At 34.3% G+C, this 22966-nt stretch overlaps 1 protein-coding gene across 2 annotated transcripts; it reads left to right on the forward strand.

Annotated features, from left to right (window-relative positions):
- Nucleotides 1–7484: 7484 nt before the first annotated feature.
- Nucleotides 7485–13702, forward strand: LOC136201179 (protein DETOXIFICATION 42-like). 2 transcript variants are annotated; one of them, XM_065991772.1, is made up of 14 exons: nt 7485–7564; nt 7830–7973; nt 8141–8262; nt 9214–9426; nt 9641–9816; nt 10266–10401; nt 11768–11864; nt 11973–12073; nt 12203–12366; nt 12494–12565; nt 12645–12761; nt 12853–12948; nt 13039–13160; nt 13244–13702. In XM_065991772.1, the coding sequence occupies exons 2-14, from the start codon at nt 7894–7896 to the stop codon at nt 13284–13286; spliced, it is 1539 nt and encodes a 512-aa protein (XP_065847844.1). In that variant the 5' UTR covers nt 7485–7564; nt 7830–7893; the 3' UTR covers nt 13287–13702. The 2 variants fall into 2 exon arrangements, with proteins under 2 accessions (XP_065847844.1, XP_065847843.1); XM_065991771.1 differs by lacking the exon at nt 7485–7564 and having other exon boundaries at nt 7591–7973.
- Nucleotides 13703–22966: the final 9264 nt, after the last annotated feature.

Consider the following 22966-nt stretch of genomic DNA (forward strand, 5'->3'; position numbering starts at 1 on the left):
AAATTGATAGTTTACTTGGACTCTGTTTGATAACGACTTTCAGCATTTAAAATTAATACATTAAGTGTCCGTTTGTTTTCAACTTTCGGAACTACTTTTTGCCTTTTAAGTCTAAACAAGAGACAAAATCGAAACAATTGTTTTTTTACAGAAAAATCAACTAATATTTGCTATCTATCAGTAACAGCAAACAACTAACAACAACAGTAAATCCTAAACGAGAGCTAACGACACAATTTAAATATTTCAGTTAAGTCACAAATTCATTGATCACTTAAAGATGACGACATTGTTACGGCCTTTCACAACTCGGTTTGGGAGGGGGATTCTAATCGTCAGTTTGTTAAAGGCATGACTCTAAAAAATAGTATTCAATGGGTTCTCACTTTGAATTTATGCAATGTTATTTTTGAGATGGATTCTAAGGTAATCGTGGATAGTTTTAACGGTTCAAAATAGACTCTTCAGAATTTGGAGCCTTAATCCAAGATTGTCGAAACCTTCTTAATCACCAATCAGATTGTGAGTTGCAGTTTAGTTTGAGACTAGCAAACGCGGTAGTTCATAGCATTGCTACGAATGTCCGTTCCAATACTAATCATTAACTATTCTATTCATGTTTGGTTTGATTATGTAATTTTCTAAAACAATATAATTTAAGTGTATAAGCTTTAATTTAATATGAAACATAAAAGTTATTAACTTATTTATTTGTTATTAATTAGTTGATTTTTGAATTACAGGTGAGGCTTAATGAAAAAGTGTATCAAGTTCCTTGGGATGCTTATTAAATAAGAGGAAATTACACCATTAGTCATATACTAGATATATTATATGGGCCATCTTCAGTATTTTTGGTTCTTACAGTGACTGTAATCTGATATTGTGTTTTATCATCCAACCAAATGTTTATTATAAATATAAGGTTAAATAATTATAAGGTGATTGTATTTTTACATAATCCATTAGTTAGTCTCTGTGTTTTTAGAAATGATTATACAGTGCTGAGTTTTTATTTTCATCAACTCTTTAATCCTTATATTGAGTGAATGGTCAAATTAGACTAAATAAAATTTAAAATAACAAAATTGCCATTTTCTATATGTTTTAATAATAAAATATCCATTTTTCCTATTTTATGGCTTTTTCTTTCATAATAATAATCTCTCATATTTTAATTGTTTAATTAATTTTCATACAATTATAAATTTTCATAATAATAATCTCTTCTGGCTTAAAAGAAAAAATCTCTCAAATATTAATTAATTGTTTTATTAATTTTCATATAATTATAAATTTTAATTTAGTAATGTAGAACTTTTGAATGATAAATATTGTAAAAATTATGAAAATAAGTGTAGAACTATATAAAATTATAAAAGTGATTTTTTAAAAAGAGAATAGGAAATATATATTTTTATAATTAAAAAGTATAAAAATTTCGGTGTAAATATAATACAAACTATTAAAGCTATTTTGATTAAGATTGAAAACTAGAAGATAATTAATTTTATTTGTATGATTAGGGGTAATTTTGTACTTTCATGTATAAAAATAGACAAAAGGCTAAAAGAATTGGTTAAGGTAAAACATAAGGACATTATAGTAACATGATGGACCTACTAGTGAGTTAAGTAAAAACACAAAGACGTTATAATTATTTACCCTAAATATAACCTAATTTTGTGTTTTATCCAATCAAATAGCGTGTATCATATGTGTTAATTAGTACATATCCAATTAGGAACTATATCTCCAATTCAACTCTTAACATTCGATCTCTAATTTAACATTTAACATGGTATCAGAGACCATGGTTAATCCAATTTTAGGTTATAGCGATCCGGCCACCACTCTTCCTTCTTTCTCGGTTTCGGTCGTACCAACTTCTTCTTCCCCAACCAATCTTGCGCAACAATCTGCTGCCGTGGATTCTTCTTCCATTCATGAACACACAGACTCCAACTTCAATGCTTCCTCTACACGATGATCACCGACTCACAATCCCCAACCCATTCTTCCATGCCACCGCTGATTAGAACCCAAGCCCCAATCCCTCACATTCGATCATCGATGGTTTCATTTTCAAACATAAACTAAGTAGATAATAAGAGGGTAATTTATAAAATAAATAAATATAAAAATCAAAATAGCACTTTATTATTTGACTTTTTTTAACACCGTAAAATCATAAGGTATCAATTTGTAAACTTTTAAACCATATAGTTTATAGTGTAAAGTTCAAATAAAACCCCTGTGGTTTCACTAATTTTCAGATAAAGGACCGTTGTTTACTTTTTGTCAAAACGAGGATTCAAGTTTTTAACTTTAACAAAATAAAGACTTTTTCGATTGATACTATTAAAATCACATTTGACGACTTCAAAAATGACATATTTTAAGAACTACTAATATTTTAAGCAACTTTAATTCTTCAACTTTTTTATTTTGAAATTGTTTAGATGATGTTTGGTAAAGAGAGAGAAAGTTAATGTTTAGAGAGAGAAAGTTCCAAAAAAGATGATTTTCGAAAATCGAAAATGCAGTTTCATAGAAAATATGACATTGAACAACTTTAATTCTTGAAAATTTTCATTTTCAGGTCGTTAAAGATGGTTTTAATAGCATTAATCCAAGTTTGAAACCTCAATCCTTGTTTTGACAAAAAGTAAACCACGGTCCTTTATCTGAAAATTAGTGAAACAACAGAGGTTTTATTTAAACTTTACCCTAGTTTATATTTGAAAATAATTCAAACCACGTGGTTTATTTTTGTATTTTTCTTTCTCTTTGTTCATTATAGACTTTGATCTTGTTGGGGTGAAAATCAATTTTCATTTGCTAAAAATAAAAAAATCATTATAAAATAAGATGAAATTAAAAGAGAAATAAAGATGAAATCATGGAAACATAAATAAAATCATAATGTATAAATAGAAAAGAAATTCCTACTTTTCAATATCAACAACCCTCAATAACCTATTTTTTTGGTACCAAACAATAGAATCTTGTCACAATAATGTGGAATTCTACATCCACTTCTCAAAAAGAAGCTAGGGAATATTTGTGGAGATCAAACAAAGTGGTATTAAGTAAGATATGTGTTTGAAAACAAATACTTGCAATTGTCGAAAAATGTTGGTGATCTCTAATTTCTGATTTTTAGCCAATTAAACCACCTCTATCCACTTTTTTTTTTTTTTTTTTTTAATTATCTTGGAACCTATAAGTTAAGGTAGTAGAGAGCATGTGGTAAATATTTCAGAGCAAATAAAGTAATGGAGGTGGCAAAATTCATTGCATTTCAATGACAACAACTATAAATCGAGCTTCATTTTTCATCTTCAAGTCCCAAAACAAAAAACCAGAAACAACAAAATCAACAATCGAATTAACTCTAAAACTCTCCATTACAACCATTTCAATATTTTTCAAGGTTAAGATATTAATAGGGTGTTGTTATACCCAGCCACTATTTCCCACCTCTAGCCTCGTGAAAGGATGAAAGTGCCCTTATTGTTTTAGTCTTTGCAAAATGTAATTTTTTTTCTCTCTACGGAACGCGGGCGTGTGGCTATCATGCCTCACCACGTGGTGAGGCGTGATATTCACATGTCTACGTGTGAATTTTTTTCCCAATTTTATATTTTAATTATTATTATTCTAAACAATTGTAAATATTATAATTGTTCTAAAAATTCTAAATATTTTAATTATTAACATTATAATTTGAATTATAATTTATAATTAAATAATACACATGAAGTATCAAATATGTGTTAAAAATAATAAGTTCTAAAGAATTCTAAATATTAAAAAATTACAACAAGTCAATTCGCCCGGTTCCATTCCTCCATGGATCGGTGTGTGATGATAGATTTAAGAAAGACAGTTCACATGTCCACGTGTGAATTTTTTTTTCCAATTTTACATTTTAATTATTATTATTCTAAACAATTATAAATATTCCAATTATTCCAAAAAATTCTAAATATTTTAATTATTAACATTATAATTTGAATTATAATTTATAATTAAATAATATACATGAAGTATCAAATATGTATTAAAATGTGTGGTGTATATCAACACCATGCCTTCTCGTATTCTCGGCATCCATATTTAGCTACCTAGCTGCTGACGGGATAGATTTTCCGGCTACACTCTCCCTCTCCATCTACACATTTAAAATTTAACTAAAATTAAACAAAATAAAATTTAGAACAACTAAAATTAACAAACTAAAATTTAGAACAACTAAATTTAACTAAAATTAACAAATAAAAATTTACAACATAAAACTTTTGTTAAACTAAATTAAAAATAAAATCTAAGAAAAGTAAACTAAATTAAAAAAATTAAATAATTGCCCATACACCACATGGGTATATGGGCATCACGCCCTCACCTTTCTGAGGGCGTGATGCTATCACGTCGCACTACAAGTGACGGTGTATGAATATCACGACGTCGCATGTGGTGAGGCGTGAGGCTATTACGCCGTCACCTGTGGTGCGGCGTGATTGCCACAAGTCCCGCGTCCCGATTCCGATTTCAAAAAACAGTCAAATCCGATGTAAAAAACGTACAAAAAAACATTAAAATCAAACGGAAATACGTACCATAGGTCCATTTCCTTTGCCGCCCCTCCATCGATGCATGTTTTTGTCGATAAATTAGTCCGGATTAGATTAAAGAGAGTTTAGGTTGTTTGAGAGGATTTGAAAATTTTGAAATTTGACTAAAAGGTATTTCGGTCTTTTCTCAGGGCCGAGGGTGGGAAATTGAGCTGGGTATAGTAATCCACTGTTAATATCAAGCCCTCAATTTCAGACTCCAAACTTTCAATTTAATTTCTTACTTGTTTTAAAAAAATACATCTTGTGACCTAAATCTTTAGCCACCGCTTTGTCTGATTTGTCCACCATTTTTACAACAGCTTCCAAGCTTTTAAACTTTGTTTCTTCCATCCAAAAGTCATTCAAGGCATAAGTTTTCGTGACTAAATTATCCGTCTATTTCTAGCCATAATTTTCATGTTTTTTAATCCTTTTGCTCTCGAATTTCTGCAACCAGCTTGATGCATTGCTGCGTTTTCTTAGCTCGACGAATTACTGTAATTCCTGACAAGAATTCACTCATTTTCTAGCCATCATTCTACACTAATCACCATCAATATTCATGACGCTATTTCCAGCTTCAAGCCCACGAAATTTCCATTTATTTTCGCATTAAGTTTGTCATTTTAATTTTAGTTTCGTTGACGTCGTTTATTATTGTCAAATTCAGTTTCAATATCTTTGAGTTATTTACATTAGACGTGTTGCATGTATGAAACTAACGTAATTTCAGTTGTAATTTCCCGATTTCCTTTCCAATTAAACATTTGTAGTAAAATTATTTGTAAGAATCAATAAAGAGGGAAAAAGTTCCAAATTTTTGTGTTGATTTTACTTTCGTTGTGGCATTAGTTGAACTAGTTAAGCTTTTTATAATGGATTTAGGAACCCAAGATAAATTTTATTCAATCTCTGAATCGTTCGTTCAATCGTTTTATTTTTAGAAGTTAAGTTTAAAGCGCATAAACCAAAAACATTACAAATCAATTGGGAATTTATTTCCTAGACATGCCACATAAAATCTACATACGTCAAGGTTGAGATTTACATATTCCGAAAATATTACTTATAAATCTTTTATTTGGATACATTAAGCTCTTGATTTTTTTGTTGTTGTCACATTAAGCCTATGATGACAAAAAAAGTCAACTTCGAATGCAAAACTCGATTAATAGTGTTATTCATTTCACACAGGGGCGGAGACAGGGGGACCCGGGTCCCTGGAACCACCATGACCACGAGTAGTTTCAGCTCCATTGTCTTCACGAAATTTGAGGTTGTGGTGGTTCCGGTCCTCCAGTTTTCTAGAAATAATGGTCGGATGCTGAATTAGCACTCTAAAATTAGCCCAGGTCCTGTTAGGTACTCTCTAAATCTAAAATTCCATTTTTTTTTAGCTTGTTAGGCCCTTTCGAAATTCTAAATTTTAAATTTTTTTGGCCTGTTAGGACCTCTTTGAATTCAAATTTCTATTTTTTTTTGGCCTGTTAGGCTATCCTTAACTCCAAACTTCTAATTTTTTTTTACCTATTAGGCCGTCCCTAAATCCGATTTTTTCTATTAGACAATTTTTTTTACATGTTAAAAATCTTAAACACAATATAGCTTAATTTTGAAAAGTTCTACATTGATATTTAAAAATTGGTTCTTGACCACTCTGACTATAACACGCATATATACGAAAAAAATTTGAACAAGTTCAATTCAATTTAGCATTTTTTTTTAACACACCACGTCTAAAATCGACCCTCAACCGAACAATCCTGTATTATATCTTAGTACTATACAAAATGATCATGTTACTATCCTGAAAACTAAGGTGCTGTTTGATAAAACTGAAAATTAAGTGCTGAAAAATTAAGTACTGAATTTTAAGTGCTGAATATTATAAGTGCTGAAAATATTGAATGATTTAATTTTTATAAAAATATTAGTTCATAATATTTAACTTAAAATGTTAAGTTAAATATTTTGACTTATCAAAATAAGTGGTTTTTAACTTAATTAACTAATTTAAGTGGTACAGAAACAACCTTTATCAAACGCACTTAAATTAAATAAGTGTTTAATATTTTAATTTAAGCAATTAAGTGGTTTATCAAACAAGGCCTAAGATATATTCGGTTAAAAATCTAAAAGTAAATAGATACGATGGTCAAAAAGTTAATATTAATAAAAAATAGAGACCTCGTAACGTGTTTTCAAAATAGAAGGACTAGGGGAACTAATAAATAATTTACCCTCCTTTCTTTCAATGATTGATTTACTTTTAACAAAATAAATAGGCCTAATACACAAATAACCCCCTGAACTTCTCCAAATATTGCAACTGCCCCCCGAACTTTTAATTGTAACAACTTACCTCTCAAACTTGTCAAATTGTAAAACATAACCCCTTAAACCTGTCCAATTGTAAAACATAACCCCAAATTGCTGACATGGACTGCAATTGAAGAAACATGTGAAATACAAAAGCTGCAACGCTCGTGGAGTGTGATAATCGGATCTTTGACGTGATACGAATCCGGAGAAACGTTTTTACGGTTGCTTCAAGTACGGGGTAAAAAAATTCTCAATTTGGAGTTATGTTTTATAATTGGACAAGTTTAAGGGATAAGTTGTTATAATTAAAAGTTGGAGGGGGCTGTTGCAATATTTGGACAAGTTTAGGAGGTTATTTATGTATTAGGCCAAATAAATATTATTTTATGGAAAAACTGTTCCAACCAATGTCATCTTGAAAATGGAAGGACAACAAGAAAATTATTATTTAAAGTATCATGTCCATTTGTTCTTTGTTTTGAAGTTTGCTATAAATAACTGTTTGTTTTGTTTTTGCTTATGAATCCTACACTAAATAAGCCCTACTATTTATAGTGTTATCTGTCTACGGGGGTTTCTGAGGAAGCTATACTCATCATTTTCATTTTTGAGATTCAGACACGGTTAGTTTTATACGCTTATTTTGATTTCTTTTTCTTCACCAATCACATTTCTACCCATTTTTTAGAATTGGGTTTCTTCTTTCCTTTCCTTGCATGCATTTGATTTATAGAAGCCAGGTTCATCTATCCATGCTTGTTTTTTCTGGCTTCTTTCATTTTGGATGAATAGAAAACAAATAAATTCTTGGATCTTTCCTTCTTTTAATTTGTTATTTTTTATTATTGGACTTGTTTGGTTGGTGAATTTTGCTTTTCCCTTTTCAAGGCTACTTCTTGTCCCCTTCTTTTGAATTGGGGCATTTGATTTTTCTGTTGAGAGACTGTAATAAATGGTGTTCCTCCATTGTGTTCTTGATCTCTGGGAAAACATGGCACGTATGCCCTTTTTCTTATTATTCAAGGATATAAGGTAGTTCTATATATATTTTCAAATTTTAATGCTTTCATTGTCATTTTTCAGTCTAGATCATTTTGATTTTATCATCTTATAATTCGCTCAACTGTATCTTTTCCTGCACTTTGTTGTTTTATGGTTTTTGTGGCAACTGAATGTTCATAATTATCTTTTATTTGCAGGAATGTTATAAAGAAGGATGAGTTAGGGATTGAAATAGCACAAATTGCAGTTCCTGCAGCACTTGCTTTAGCAGCTGATCCTATTGCTTCTCTAATTGACACAGCATTCATAGGCCATATAGGTTAGTTCTTATAATCCTCCATCTTTGTCAACGATTTAATGCTTGATTAGTTTTGTCCTCGTAAATATTGATGAACGAATACTCTATTTAATGCCAATTTTCAATGTAACATAATTTCAAAAATGATGTTCTTCATCTCTTATTGTTCTATTTTCTGTATAAACTAAGTATAAACTCTACTTTATTCTGTAATATATGAGCCTTAACAAGATGTAAAATTCCCCCTCTATGTTTTTCATGCTATGCATTTGCTTCTTTTTATTTGCTTGCATAACTAGTTTGAACAGTAATAAATACCGAATGTACCATTTCTTCTTCATTTTATCATTTTGTTGAGTTGATATTGTAAAATAGCATTTAATTGGTGTGGTTTATGAGGTCCTTATCTATACTTAAGAGTCCATTGTCCAACAACAGTTATGTTATGTTGATGAATGGATATGGATAGGATTAAAGAATCCTATGGCTCCTAAACGTTTCTGTTTCTATACATTGAGCCTTGGTCTTGTATATACCTAAACATTAAACCCTTGAAAAGCCTAACTGAGCCCTCAAATAAAGTGTAAATATGTAGATTTTATGAATGAGCAAGGGCTCAATGTGTAGGTTAATGAATGATTAGGGGCTCAATGTGTAAAACCAACAAAGTTTAGGAACCTCAGGAGTCAGGATGAAAATCCATTGATGATCTTCGCTCTACCTTTAAGCTTAACTTGTGCCCTTAATTACTGTTCTTTATGTTTGATATATGGAACATGAAAGAAGAATCAGTAAAGCATAGAATACGTCTTACCTTTCTTCGAAAGTCTTCTCAAACATGTATTCTATCAATGGCTAGACAAAGCATTCCATAAAAACATAAGTGAAAGAAAATTAGAGTTCCATATTACATTTCCTTCTTCCTGTTCTTTCTAGTTATCATCAATGTGTAATGGTTGTAACTATTTATAGGACCGGTGGAGCTTGCTGCTGTCGGAGTTTCTATTGCTGTTTTTAATCAAGCTTCGAAGATTGCAATATTCCCACTTGTTAGTGTTACAACATCTTTAGTTGCTGAGGAAGATACCACTGGACAATCGAATACTGGTGCAAAGGCGGGTAGTCCAAAACTTGAAGATGGCGTTGTTGCTGACACTAAGGAAACGGATGAGCTACTTCCTAAAGGTATGTTTCTCCTATTTTCCCTTATTGCTTATTTTAAGGGATCAACTGGAAAAACAATCCTTTTGGTACTGTTCTTGGTCTAAATTTATACTTTCTTGTCCTTGGACTTTGATTTGGTGAAATTTGGCCCTTATGATAAGCCCATGTGATAGCTGCCGTGTTGATAAAAGTACAATACACTGTGTCATACTTAACTTGTTTGATCTTTAACCAGAATCCACAAGCAAAACGTCGCCTCAAAGCAGCACTTTTACCAAAATCCAGAACGAGAGACGGCATATACCATCTGCTACTTCAGCATTGGTTATTGGATTTTTGCTGGGCATCATCCAAGCTTTATTCCTCATTTTATCTGCCAAACCAGTCCTGAACTATATGGGTGTACATTCTGTAAGTGTTCTTTAATCATTGTTTCAGTGACTTGGTATTATATCTGATTTCTCTTGTGTCTTTTGGCCTGTAAGTGCAATAACCAGAGGTTCTTTGTAATTGTAAAGCTATTGCTTGTCATAACTCGTATTCCCTTTTCCTTTTTCTTTATTCTGTCTTATAGACAAATCAAAACAAAGTCCAATTGGCTGCTGATATCCATTGTAGTTGTCCTGTTCCTTTGTTTTAACAGCATAAATTGCTTGAAACATGTCTCGTTTCAGTTTATTTACTAGAACTTAAGTAAAGGCTCTTCTAACTCACTGTACTTTAATTTAATATTTGTACTTATTTATTTTCTAGATCGAAGAACACTACTTGAAAAAAAAAACTGCTCTTCTTGAGCCAATTTTGTTTCCTATTCAAACATAAAAAAAAAGGGTCTCTAAGGAAGAGTTTCTTTTATGCAGGATTCTCCCATGTTAATACCAGCACAACAATACTTGGTATTGCGGTCTTTGGGTGCTCCTGCTGTTCTTCTTTCTTTGGCCATGCAAGGTGTTTTTCGAGGAATCAAGGACACAAAAACTCCTCTATATGCTACTGGTGAGTCGAACTTTATTGGCTGCATCTCTTTAATAAATATGTTGCTTTTCATGTAATTTAAGAATGGTAGGGTAAGACTAAGATTAACTTGGATGTTATTTAAAATCACCTCCAATTATTGATCTTTCAAAGGATCTTACAATGAAAAGGAATGAATAGAGAAGTAGAATCCATATACCGGCCCCAAGTTGGAAAGGTCAAATTCATGGTGGTCACTAAAGTCATTTTTGTGTCAATGAAACCACTAATGTTTTGATCTGATTTCAATAAAGTAATTATGACCGGTTTTGGGGGAAAAGCCACCAAAATTTTGATGTGGCAGTCAATCCACATTCCTCTTCCCCAGCCCATCACCACATCAGATTTTTCTACCATAATACTGTCATGTGGTGGCTACATGGCTGTGTGAAAAGTTCAAAATAATAACATAGGAGAAGTGATTAAAACAAGGGTTCCTTCAAATTGAAAGTAATTAACCCAATCCACCCACTTTATATGTTCAATCTGTCTCCAATTTGAACACTAACCCTGGAAATCTTGCATCAATCAAGAGATCTCAATTGATCTTTTTGATTGTTTCCATGATCTACTCCAGCTATTTCCATGACCGTTGGGATTCGCTATAACTTACCCATTCCCTATTTCCATTTCCTCAAGTGAAGGTAATGGCAGTTGAGATTTTGCATTCATTCAAACCAGGGAGACATTAAATGAAGGATGAAGAGGACGAGAAGGTAAAAAGGAATGAAATGAGAACATTTGGGTGCTCGAAAACACGAATAATAATGTGAAATTTATTGTAGATGAAAGGGAGCCTTTTAATTTAGCAATGAAAGCACACATTCACATTTATAAAATCATATATAAGCAGCCATGGGTTCATCAAACAAGTCCTAGAAATTAAAGCAATTTGCAGAAATACAAACAACTTTGAGACACACAGAAAAATATAGGTTCGGTCCTCGTATGATTACTACCAGACGCTGTTATTCCTTCCCTCCTTTCCATGAGAAAAAAAAAAGATCTCGGATCTAATCAGAACTATCTCTTCCTCATCTACGGTTGCAGGGATTGCATGTTGCTCTGCACTTGCAACCTCCGTTCTCTCCCTCAGACTGTTCCTTTACTGGCAACTTCAAGAACCAGTGTCTCTGAGGTGGTTTTCTCCGAGAAGCTCATGTTAGGAGACATCTTGCATCTGCAAAACCAATTTTAACAACAATCAACTTGTCTAGAGTAATAAAGATAGCAATTGATAATGAATGAATAGTACTCATAGTGTTTATAACTTTGTTTTGGTTTCAGTCTAAAATATCACTAGTTGTTAATACTAATTCAGGCCTCTTCCTTTTGGTGTTTCATGTAGTTGTGGGAGATACAACGAATATTATATTAGACCCAATATTTATATTTGTGCTCCGGCTGGATGTCAGTGGTGCAGCTATTGCGCATGTTATTTCTCAGTAGGTTCCATTTTTCTTGTTCCTGATTCTTGGCCTGAACTTGTACTGATTTCTGAGAATTATTTGCCGAAGGTGCTAAGGTTCACTGTTTTCATGTTGTTCCTTTAGGTACTTAATCTCCTTGATTCTGCTGTGGAAATTAATCCAACAAGTTGATTTATTACCTCCAAGCTTCACAGATCTACAGTTTAGCCGATTTCTCAAAAATGGTAATTTGATTTCTCTTTTATTTTCAGTTTGTGGAGTTCACACTGCTCTTCTTACTATACATTTGCGTTCTTTTGAATTTGCTTGTGTTATTCTGACTGATTATTGCTGTGTTATGTGCTTTCATTAAGGATTTATGCTGTTGTTGAGGGTAATAGCTACAACATTCTGCATCACTTTAGCAGCGTCACTAGCTGCAAGACATGGAGCTACTTCAATGGCTGCATTTCAGGTGTGCTTGCAGATTTGGTTGGCAACTTCTTTGCTTGCAGATGGGCTTGCCGTGGCTGGACAAGTAAGAATTCTCTTTCTCTCAGGAGAAACAAAATTTACATTAGTGATCATTGCTACTTAATCTTCACACATTTGTAAATATGGAAGCACATTTCCCATGTCAATCGGTTAAGTTTCCTTCTTTGCAGGCAATCCTTGCTAGTGCATTTGCAAAGGGGGATTATGACAAGGCCAAAGCCGTTGCATGTCGTGTATTGCAGGTGAGAGAGAAACTTTCCCGCCTAGAATCTACTCCTTTTTATGTACACTTCTCTAAAATTGTTTATTGTTCCCCTGCAGTATGGTTTGGTTCTAGGTGTCCATCTGGGAATCTTCCTTTTAGTTGGATTACGGTATGCAGCAAGATTATTTACCGAAGACGTCAACATTTTGAAGCTTATTAGTGTCGCCATTCCGGTATTTTTACTTCCATTCTTCTAACTAGAATACGATTTTTTCGTTCTATGCCTTAATTTTTGAAAGTAAAAACTCTCTTTTTGTTGGTTAGTTTGTTGCAGCAACTCAACCCTTGAACGTCTTAGCCTTTGTCTTTGACGGAGTCAACTACGGAGCATCTGACTTTGCATACGCAGCCTATTCAATGGTATCTCTTTCTTTCTGATATTCTAACTTTATCAACAGAATTCTTCTCTATTATCAATATATAGTATGTTTATATCTCTCTATCTTCCAGGTTTTGGTGTCAGCAATTAGCATTACATGCTTATTGACACTATCCCCTGCTTATGGTTTTGTCGGCATATGGATTGCGTTGACCGTTTTTATGACTTTACGCACGTTGGCCGGCTTTTTGAGGTAATAATTCGAAGGTTGAACGATCACAGCTTTGGGTTCCTTTACTACTTTGGTACTATATACAATACTTTTTGTATCTGCAGAATTGGAACTGGGATGGGACCGTGGCAATTTCTCAGGAGCTGATCACATTCTCATGGGACCGACACGACACGACACCGACACATCACGTCACGCAGACTTAAGGCTTTGGAGGAAAGAGAGGGAAATCGGTCCACGCCAAGTTAAACCAGAATAGGCAGTACTGTCAGTAGCTCTGCAAGCAATCATGTCAAGTACTTGGCTAAAAAAGCTTAAATCTTTCGCATCCAAATTATTCGAGTAGAAATGGGACGATTCTACCGCATTAAGGATGTGTTTGGTAAGCTGTAAATGAAAGGTAGTACTGATTACATTACCATGTTAGGCTAGAAAAATTTAACAAATTGATGAAGTGTAATCACTATTTTATATTACTACATTTGAGGCATGCAATGTGAAATATTATTTGTGTGATGAATAATTTATAATATAAAATAAAAGATTTAGAATTATTAATTTTATTTTCATAATTTACTCTTGCAACCTAAACCAATTGTGTAATCTGGAATCTTGTAAACTGTGTATGAGTGGAAAGAAGAATGGGTGATGGGATTCTGAGTGTAAAATGTAATTTAGTTTCAATTTTGATGGGAACAAGCACAAACCATATTAAAAAGATAAGACATTGGAATTAATGTACCAATATATGCTTCACTATTGGTTGTTTCTGCATCTAGAAGGACTCGTTTGTTTGCAGTAAAATAATATGCGAGAAAACATTTTTCTAAATTTTCAGTATTTGTATGGTTACGAAAATTAGTCGTGGTGGAAAATTCTATGCTGATGAATAGAAAAGAAGATTAACTATTTTTAAAAAAGAAAAAAACCATCTTCCACATTTAAGCCTTTCTCATTTCTTCGTGTTGGAAAAGGAAATAAGTGAAAGAGGCAAATGTCAAAAATTTAAGGATTTCAAACGATACATATGCTTCACCTTTCAATTTTTATAAGAAAAATGAAAGTACAAGTACTTTTTCTGCTTCTAGTATTTCTAATTTAAATAAACTACATACTGTTTTGAAATCCGGCAATTTGAAAAAATTGTTGGCATCTAAAATCATAGCATTAGAACCGATAATTCTATTGGAGTTGTTAGAACTTGAATTTATTGACAAAGAACCAACACCCAATATTTCATACATATTTAAGATAAGATCGGACGGAAAAAATGATTTAGTGTATTGGATAGAGCATTATAAATATAGTTAAAGAAAAACGATACACCTTTAAAAACATCACATTTTTTATAGAATCAAAGATGTATTGTTGCTAGCGAAGGGAAAAGAATAACTTCTCTCATTCTCCTCCCCCCGCTAGCAATAATATATCTCTGACTCTATAAAAAAATGTGACATTTTAAAGATGTTTCGTTTTTATTTCACTATACTTACAATATTCTATCCAATACACAAAATCATTTTTTTCCATCCGATCTTACATTAAATATGTATGAATCATCGGATGTTGGTTTTTTTTTTAATCAATAAATTCAGGTTCTAATAACTCCAGTGAAATTGTTGGCTCTAATGCTATGATTTCAGCTGCCAACAATTTTTTTAAATTGTCAAATTTCAAAATAGTATATAATTTATTTAAATTAGAAATACTAAAAGCAGAAAAATTACGTATAAGCATATTCATATTTTTCATTTTTTATAAGTTAGATTAAGAAAAATGAAAAAAAAAAGATTGAAGTAGACAAGAAGTAGAAGAAAGAAGGGAGAATAACCTTTAATATTCATAATAAATGATTTTTTTTTTTTTTGTAAATACATAGACAAATTTTGAAATGAAAAATCTAAGGTGAAGCATATATAGTGTTTGAGACAATTAATTTAATAACAATAAGACATAAAGAATAAATGAATTGTTTTTTTAGGTAAATATATAGATAAATTGGTGATAAAATATCACCCACAATTGCATGATCTAACGGGGCGTTTGGTATTCTATTGGGATAGGGATAATGATAAAGGTTGGGATATGGACAAGGATAAATAATTGGGATAAGGATAAAAATATAATTCGAGAATTATTATTCAATGTTTGGTACGTGGGATAAGGATAGGGATAAAATAATACATTTTACTATTTTAACCTTATTTAAACTACATAACATTAATTTGAGGGATAAGATGGACTTTTCCATCCTATTAAAATCGCAAGAGCTTATCTCACCTCCTTATACCACCCCCTCCTGGGTATAGGATTTGAGGGATAAGAGACTTATCCCTCATCTGTCTCATTCTTCTATCTCATAAACAAACGCGGGATAACTTATTTTGTGTTTTTTATCCCTATCCCACCTCCTATATCCCTCCTAACAAACACCCCGTAAAGGTATAGGTGAATCACATGTATTCATTTGACGGACATAAAGAATAAATGACGTAAAGGTAAAAGGTAAGAAGTACATATATCATTTGAGACAATTAATTAAATAAAAATAATAAATTGCTGTATTAGGTGGATCACGCATTGCATGTCTATAATTCAACTAGTCGTTTCTTTATTAAGTTGTTAACTAGTTTTGGACCCTTGCGATGCACGGTATATATATTTAAAAATAATTAAATTACTATAAAATGTACTAATATGTAATTTACAATTTAATTAATTGTACTTTAATAATTTACTATAAATTACAAAAAAATTCTTTGAATACTACATAATCAGTGTATTAAAATAGGGGCTTAATATTTTTTTTTAGTTTGAATAATTGATATGGATGTATTATATTCAAATATGTGTTATTTTTTTGGTAGGAAAGGAAAGAAAACAAAAGACAAACAAACCGCCTAATCCGGGATCAGCATGGGAAAGCTGACCCCCACCAAATCGTCCAAAAACAGGGACGAAATGAAGCACGGAGGAGAAGAAAAGGTTGAGAGACCCAACATTCTGGAATGACCTTCACTTGTGAGACGGTCCGCAATCCGATTTTGCTCCCTATAAATATGGCTGAAGCTAAGCAGATCAAAGGAAGAGCTGATCCTTCTAATTCCTTTAATTAAATTTTGGCTACTTAAGCAAATAGCATTATTCTCCGAGATCATCTTGATCGCTTCCAGGTTGTCTGATTCCACAAGAAGCTTCTTCACCCCTAGGTTTTTAGCTAGCCTAAGGCCAGAAAAAATCCCCCAAAGCTCTGCAGAAAAGGACGAACCCATATCCAAATTATGAGAGAAGCCAGAAATCCAACCACCAGCGTCATCTCTCAAAACCCCTCCCGCGGCAATTCTCCCGTCCTTTAGACAAGAGCCATCCGTGTTCAGCTTAACCATCCCTTCGCTAGGTCTACGCCAGCCTAAGAGATGGACCTCTTTCCTTTGGATCGACCTAGCCAAAGGATCCTCCATGAAGCTCTCAACCAAGGTGCAAATCTTATTGGAAAAGAACTCAACACCATTAGGCACAACAACCGTATCTCCTCCAAAAATCTCCTCATTTCTCCATTTCCAAATCTGATGGCAAACCACCACAAATAAGAGAACACCATGCTTCAAATCAGCCAAAAGTTTACCATTAATCCCATCCACAAACCAATCAAGCTCAGAGTGGGATAAAAAGGAAGACAACACTTTTATAGGGAGAACTTTCCTCCAAACCTCTTTGCTTTTCGTACAATCTCTGAGAGCATGGCACAAAGTTTCTTCATGACCTCTGCATCGGCCACAAGCTCTAGAAACCACTAAATGCCTCCTTTTCCTATCAGAATTAGTAAGCAATCTATTTTTAACCCCTAGCCACAGGAAGCTTCTAATACGGTGAGGCACTTTTAAGGCCCAAATCGTCTTCCACACATCAGGGTACGAAGTATCCAACTCCTGATAGAAAGCCTGAAAAGCCGATTTACAAGAGAAAGCTCCGTTGTTCGTCAAAGACCAACAGTAACTATCCCTGTCTTCCTCCTTGCTACTAATCTGAACTCCTCTAATTCTCAGGAGCGATTCCAGACCGAGGAAAGAATCAAACTTTGACCAAATCCACTCCCCCTCAGAATCCACCACATCTGTAATCTTCCAGTTCTGAATATCAAGTGGCGGTAAAGACTCACAAACTTCTAATAAAGGTTTTTTTACCAATCCAAGTATCCTTCCAGAAGCTAATAGATTTACCATTTCCCACATTCCACCCAATCCCTGAGCAAAATTCAGAAAAAACGGCACTAAGGCCTTTCCAAAGAAAGGAACAATTAACCACTTTGTCCTTAGGACCCCCAAAAACCTATCCTTTCTATATTTACCGCATAAAATTTGAACCCAAAGAGCAGAAGGAAGTTGCCACATTCGCCACAGAAGCTTCATTAATAGAACTTTATTATTATCTCTGGCTTTCCTAATGCCCAGACCTCCCAAATCCTTAGGTTGACAAACCTCATTCCAAGGCACCAGGTGAATCTTTCTCCCCTCTCCCGCTTCCCCCCACAGGAACCGACGATTAATTTTATCAAGATCTTTGAGGACAGGCTCAGGAAGATGACAAGCCTGCATAATGTGATTAGGAGCCGCACAATTGACAGATTGCACCAGATTAAGGCGACCCGCAAGTGAGAGAGTCTTAGCTTTCCAAATGGCACACTTCTTATTGGTTTTATCCAAAATATCCTTAAAAGAAGCTTTCGAAACTCTATCACTATGGAGGGGAATACCCAGATATTTCCCCAGAGAGTTAGTTAGAGGGATACTAGACAAAGCACTTAATCTTTTGCAGGTACTCTGATTCATATTCTTAGAACACATCATCCTGGACTTCTGGATATTAAGCTTTTGCCCAGAGGCATTGCAAAAACAATCCAGAATATCCATAAACACACTTAACTGCTCCTTGTTACCTTCCACAAAGATCAAAACATCATCAGCAAAGAACAAGTGGGTAACCTGGGGACAAAAATTATTGATGGACACCGGGTGGAATCTCCCATTACCAACAGCATCTTGGATCAAGTGAGTCAATCTTTCCATTGCAATAACAAAAAGGAAAGGGCTCATAGGGTCCCCTTGACGAATACCCCGGGAAGGAGAAAAGCCCTCCGACATATCCCCATTGATCAAAACTTGAAAAACAGGAGAAGAAATGCAAACCTTAATTAAACTCCTCCAATTGTCCGGGATCCTTGCCCTCTCCAGACTCTCAAGAAGGAAACTCCAGTTTATGCGATCATAAGCTTTCTCCAGATCCAATTTAAGAGCCACAATACCTCTCTTCCCTTTTTTGATTTTCATAGAATGGACCATCTCTTGGGCAATGACAACATTATCCATCATTTGTCTACCTAGAACAAAGCTTCCCTGATTCTGGCTAATGATATCAGGAAGGATACAACGGAGTCTATTGGCCACAATTTTAGTAATAGTTTTATAGAGAACATTACAAAGACTAATCGGCCTCATTTGAAAGAAAGTTGAAGGCTTCTTCACTTTCGGAATCAGAACTAGAATAGTGCTGTTGACAAGCCCAATATCCCGAGAGCCATTAAAAACACCTTTAATAAAGCTATAAATTCCTTCCTTCACAACCTCCCAGTGTTTATGATAAAAACCAGCAGGCAGACCATCAACTCCAGGACCTTTTGTAGCCCCAATACTGAAAATAGCTTGATCAATTTCCTTCTGGGAAATAGGGTGGAAAGCTTCCTGAATTCTATCCTCTCCCACCATGGGAAAGGTAGCGACAGTCTGAGCCTTATCCAGATCAACCGGGTCCTCTTTAAAAAGCTCTTTATAGAAGTTAAGGGCCAAATGACGAATATCTTCATCCTCATACACTCAATCTCCATTAGAGTCTTTAATAGCATCAATCCTATGCTTCTGTCTTCTAATGATAGTAGAGAGATGAAAATATCTGGTATTCCGATCCCCATCTTTGATCCAGGCTTTTTAAGATTTTTGAAACCAAAGAAACTCTTCCTGTCTAAGCACAGCTTCCAACTCCTTCTGAAGGGATCTGAGGAGACCATCCAGACTATGGTCGAATCTAGCCTCCAAACTACGATGAATGCCCTCAATTCTACTCAATAATTTATTCTTCCTTCTCATAATATAACCAAAAACATTTTTATTCCACCCTAGAACATTCTTTCTGAAGCCCTCAGCAGCTTGTAAAACATTAGAGTGAGGCTTCCAGTTGTCATGAACAAAGTCTTTAAACTCAGGATGAGATTCCCAATCCACCTGATACCTAAACGGCCTCTCCCTCCTAGGCCGATTGCCTCTCACCAACCTGACTAAAATAGGGAAGTGATCCAAATGCCTGAAGGGCAGATTAAGCACAGACACTTCAGGAAATCTAGTTTGAGCTGAAACATTAGCATAAACTTTGTCCAAACGAACAAAGGTACTGTTACGCTTCCAAGTAAACTTATGACCAGCGGCACCTAGATCAGAAGAGCCCGCATAAATCCATACTATGCTTATGGTTAAGGCAACGATTAACATAGTGATTCGCACCCCCTCTCTGATCACTCATAAGGGCAATATCATTAAAATCACCAGCCACAAACCAAGAATCAGTCATACTAAGACTCATAGAGTAAAGGATCTCCCAAAGCCGTTTCCGATTAGCCAGGACAGGATCCGCATACACCCAGGTAATGAAGAAAGGATCACTGCCAGAAAAGCTAACTTTACTATGAATAAACTGTTTATCCATACTAACAATATCGAAATGAGGCATGGTTTTTCATCTCCCTGTTCGTTGCTTGGTTTCTTTCTTCTTGTTACCATCAAAGAAATGGTTTTTCTACGTTATTTCCTTCGTTCTTCCCATGTTATCATATTGTTATTATCGCTTTTGGGGGTGAAAGGGGCGAAAAATGTAAGTATCTGTTGTTTTTTCTGCGTTTTTTCATGAATACACTTCGTGAATCGATGGATGCGCGAAGCTTTGCGAAAGGAAAGAGCCTGGAAAGTGACGATCTACTTCGTTAATCGATGATTTTACGAAGATATGCGAAGAGAAAAAGTCTGAAACGTATGAATCTACCTCGCGAATTGATTAGTTCGCGAAGTCTGCGAATAGATCCTCACGTTTCTGACCTCGCAGACTTCGCGAAAGCATTGATATGCGAAGTAGAACGTCACGTTTTAGACCTCGCATACCTCGCGAAAAAATCGATTAGCGAAGTAAAATCACCTCTTTCCCCGCACATTTACATTCGCATGCTTTGCAGGGGAGATGACTTTCCTTCCTGTATAGGGATGAACTTCCCCAAGATTGACACATTCACTCCTGAAATGGTTAGTTAGGAGAGATTGTGCCAATCTTGGGGTGCACCATGGGACACGTCCATCCCATGGTGCCAATCTTCAAAGTGAACCTAACTAATCCGGTACCAATTTTAAATCGGATGAGTAATCTTGGTGTGCACCGTGGGACACGTCCATCCCAAAAGGTCTGGAAGTCCAGACCTTTTGGGATGAGAAATGGAAGTCCAGACCTTTTGGGATGGATGTGTCTCATGGTGCACACCAAGATTACTCATCCGCTTCAAAATTGGTACCGGATTAGTTAGGTTCACTTTGAAGTGATTTGTTAGGAGTTTATTGTGGCAATCTTATTGTAAATATTGATAATGTTATGATTTGAATGTTGTTATTGTGGAAATCTTGTTGTAAATTTTGATAATGTTATGATTTTAATGTTAGAATCAGTTGTTGTTTGCCATTTTTTGTTATATACCACTTCGCGAATTAGCTTCAAAACATATCCAGCCTTCGCATATGCGAACTAAATTCATCAAGCAAAACAAACTTCAGCTTCGCAGGCTTCGCATATGCGAACTAAATTCATTAAATAAATACAAACATTAGCTTCGTAGGCTTCGCATATGGTCGAATCTGCGAAGTCAGACGGGAGGGAGACAGACGCGCGTAAATATTGAGGGTATTATGGGAAAGTCACACAAAATTAGTCTAGATATGTAGTAGGTTGAGTAAATGGGTTAAATATGTAAATGGGCCTCCAATTTGACCTAGTTTTATAATTTTCCCTTTTATTAATAGGTAATGAAAAAGAACAAAACAGTTAAAAATACAACTTCAAAAGGTGTTAAACAAAATTAGAATTGCTCTAAATTACTAAGGATCTCTCTCTATATTGACATTCTTCATTTTCTAAATCAGATTCTCTCTTATTTCTTTTTTCATTTCCAGATAAATATATTTTAGGGGGCATATTATAATTTATAAACAACAATAATAATTACGAATAAAAGTTAATAATCACTCCATCAATCAAAATATCACAGGAATTATACCACATAGATTATGCCAACTTGTTTGCACCATAATTAATTTTTTGGCTTTTAATTATTTTTAATATATTAATTAGCTACGTCTAAGTATATTTTTCTAAAGTGGACATCAGGGGAGACTTGAAGTAAACTTAGGGGAACCAAGAGCCAGTTAATATTTTAACGTATTTTTTATGAGCCAATTGAAAAACAGGAAAAATAGAAAGCGTGAAAATCAATCCATCGTGGAAGTCAAAATGGAGCGGTTACTCAATGTGGTGGAGAACGTGGATTAGTGGAAAGAAGCATGAAGTTACCTCCAACGTCTATAAAAGGAAGAAATCACGATGACAACAGCCCAACTCAACAATCCAAGACACCCAAGCAAAACTCTAGCAAATTATCTCTAGACTTCAGCATTTAATTTTCTCAGTCATTCCTTTAGTTTCAATTTTCAGATCCAAAGTTCATTTATCTTTTCCAGCATAATTTTATTTTAATTGTTGTTTCATCATTTTCTGTAAGATCGGTATCGTTTTGATAATCGAATCTTTTAGGAATTTTCAGTCTCTTTAATTCTTACAATCATTTGTTACATAGAAGTTAGAAAGCGCACTCAATTTCACTCCATAGTTCGAGAATACTATAATTCTTTGGCATGCCCACAATTTCCCACGAAAGAGCCAAAAAAAATTGGCATGCCCAGTAGGACCCAATCACAATGCCGCCGGAGAAAAGTGATAAGAGCAATAAAGATCTTGTAGTTGCAAGTTCTGAAGAAGAAGAAGAAGAAGAGGTCATGGCAACACGCAATGTTCCGCACATGGTGGAACGAATTGAAGCTGAAAAGGTTGCTAGGCCTAGAGGACAATCATGGATCTTTACAGAGATCCAAAATTCACCATTCTTGGCGAGGCATTTCAGTTCCATCGAGAAGAATATGGAAGCTCTACGAAGTGACATGGATTCGAAGATGGATAAAATACTCCAGAAGCTGTCAGAACCAGGGGTAATCAAGAATGGAGAAAACCATGTTCCTCAAGGCTCCCTAGATTCCAACGAGGGACGTGGTGTGTCCGGCACTAAGAAGTATCAGATTCCACCTTTGAGGGACGAAGTTGTCTTGCAGAAGGCCGCTAGTTGATAGGGGTCAAAAACCCCTATCTTTGGGTACGGTTTTAGGACGGGTTTTAGCGTTATTTTATGAATAAGCGAGCAATTCTCGCATTTATATACTTTTGTGTGAGTTAGTTAGAAATTGTATATGTTCTATTTACTTTTAGTTGTTTAGGCTCGTTTTCTGATTATTTTAGGCAAATATGGCCAAATTAGCATGTACATTAAATTTCCATTATCTTTTATAGCTAATTGATCCGCCAAAAGTCGTACTAAACGGAGCGTTTGCTCAAAATGAGCAATTGGCGGGTCAATTTAGCCTCGGAACTAATGTTATTTGGAGTTTACGTGCGTGTGCAGGTTAAAACAGGAACAA

This window comes from Euphorbia lathyris, chromosome 7 (assembly GCF_963576675.1).
Source record: "Euphorbia lathyris chromosome 7, ddEupLath1.1, whole genome shotgun sequence".
In the NCBI taxonomy this organism is placed as follows: domain Eukaryota; kingdom Viridiplantae; phylum Streptophyta; class Magnoliopsida; order Malpighiales; family Euphorbiaceae; genus Euphorbia; species Euphorbia lathyris.

Bases quoted from the DNA above. Each gene is read 5' to 3' on its own strand.
- LOC136201179 (XM_065991772.1), top strand. From the start codon at position 7,894: ATGGTGTTCCTCCATTGTGTTCTTGATCTCTGGGAAAACATGGCACGT. The intron at 11,865-11,972 runs GTAGGTTCCATT...TTGTTCCTTTAG, and splicing joins ATTGCGCATGTTATTTCTCA to GTACTTAATCTCCTTGATTC. The intron at 12,074-12,202 runs GTAATTTGATTT...GCTTTCATTAAG, and splicing joins TAGCCGATTTCTCAAAAATG to GATTTATGCTGTTGTTGAGG.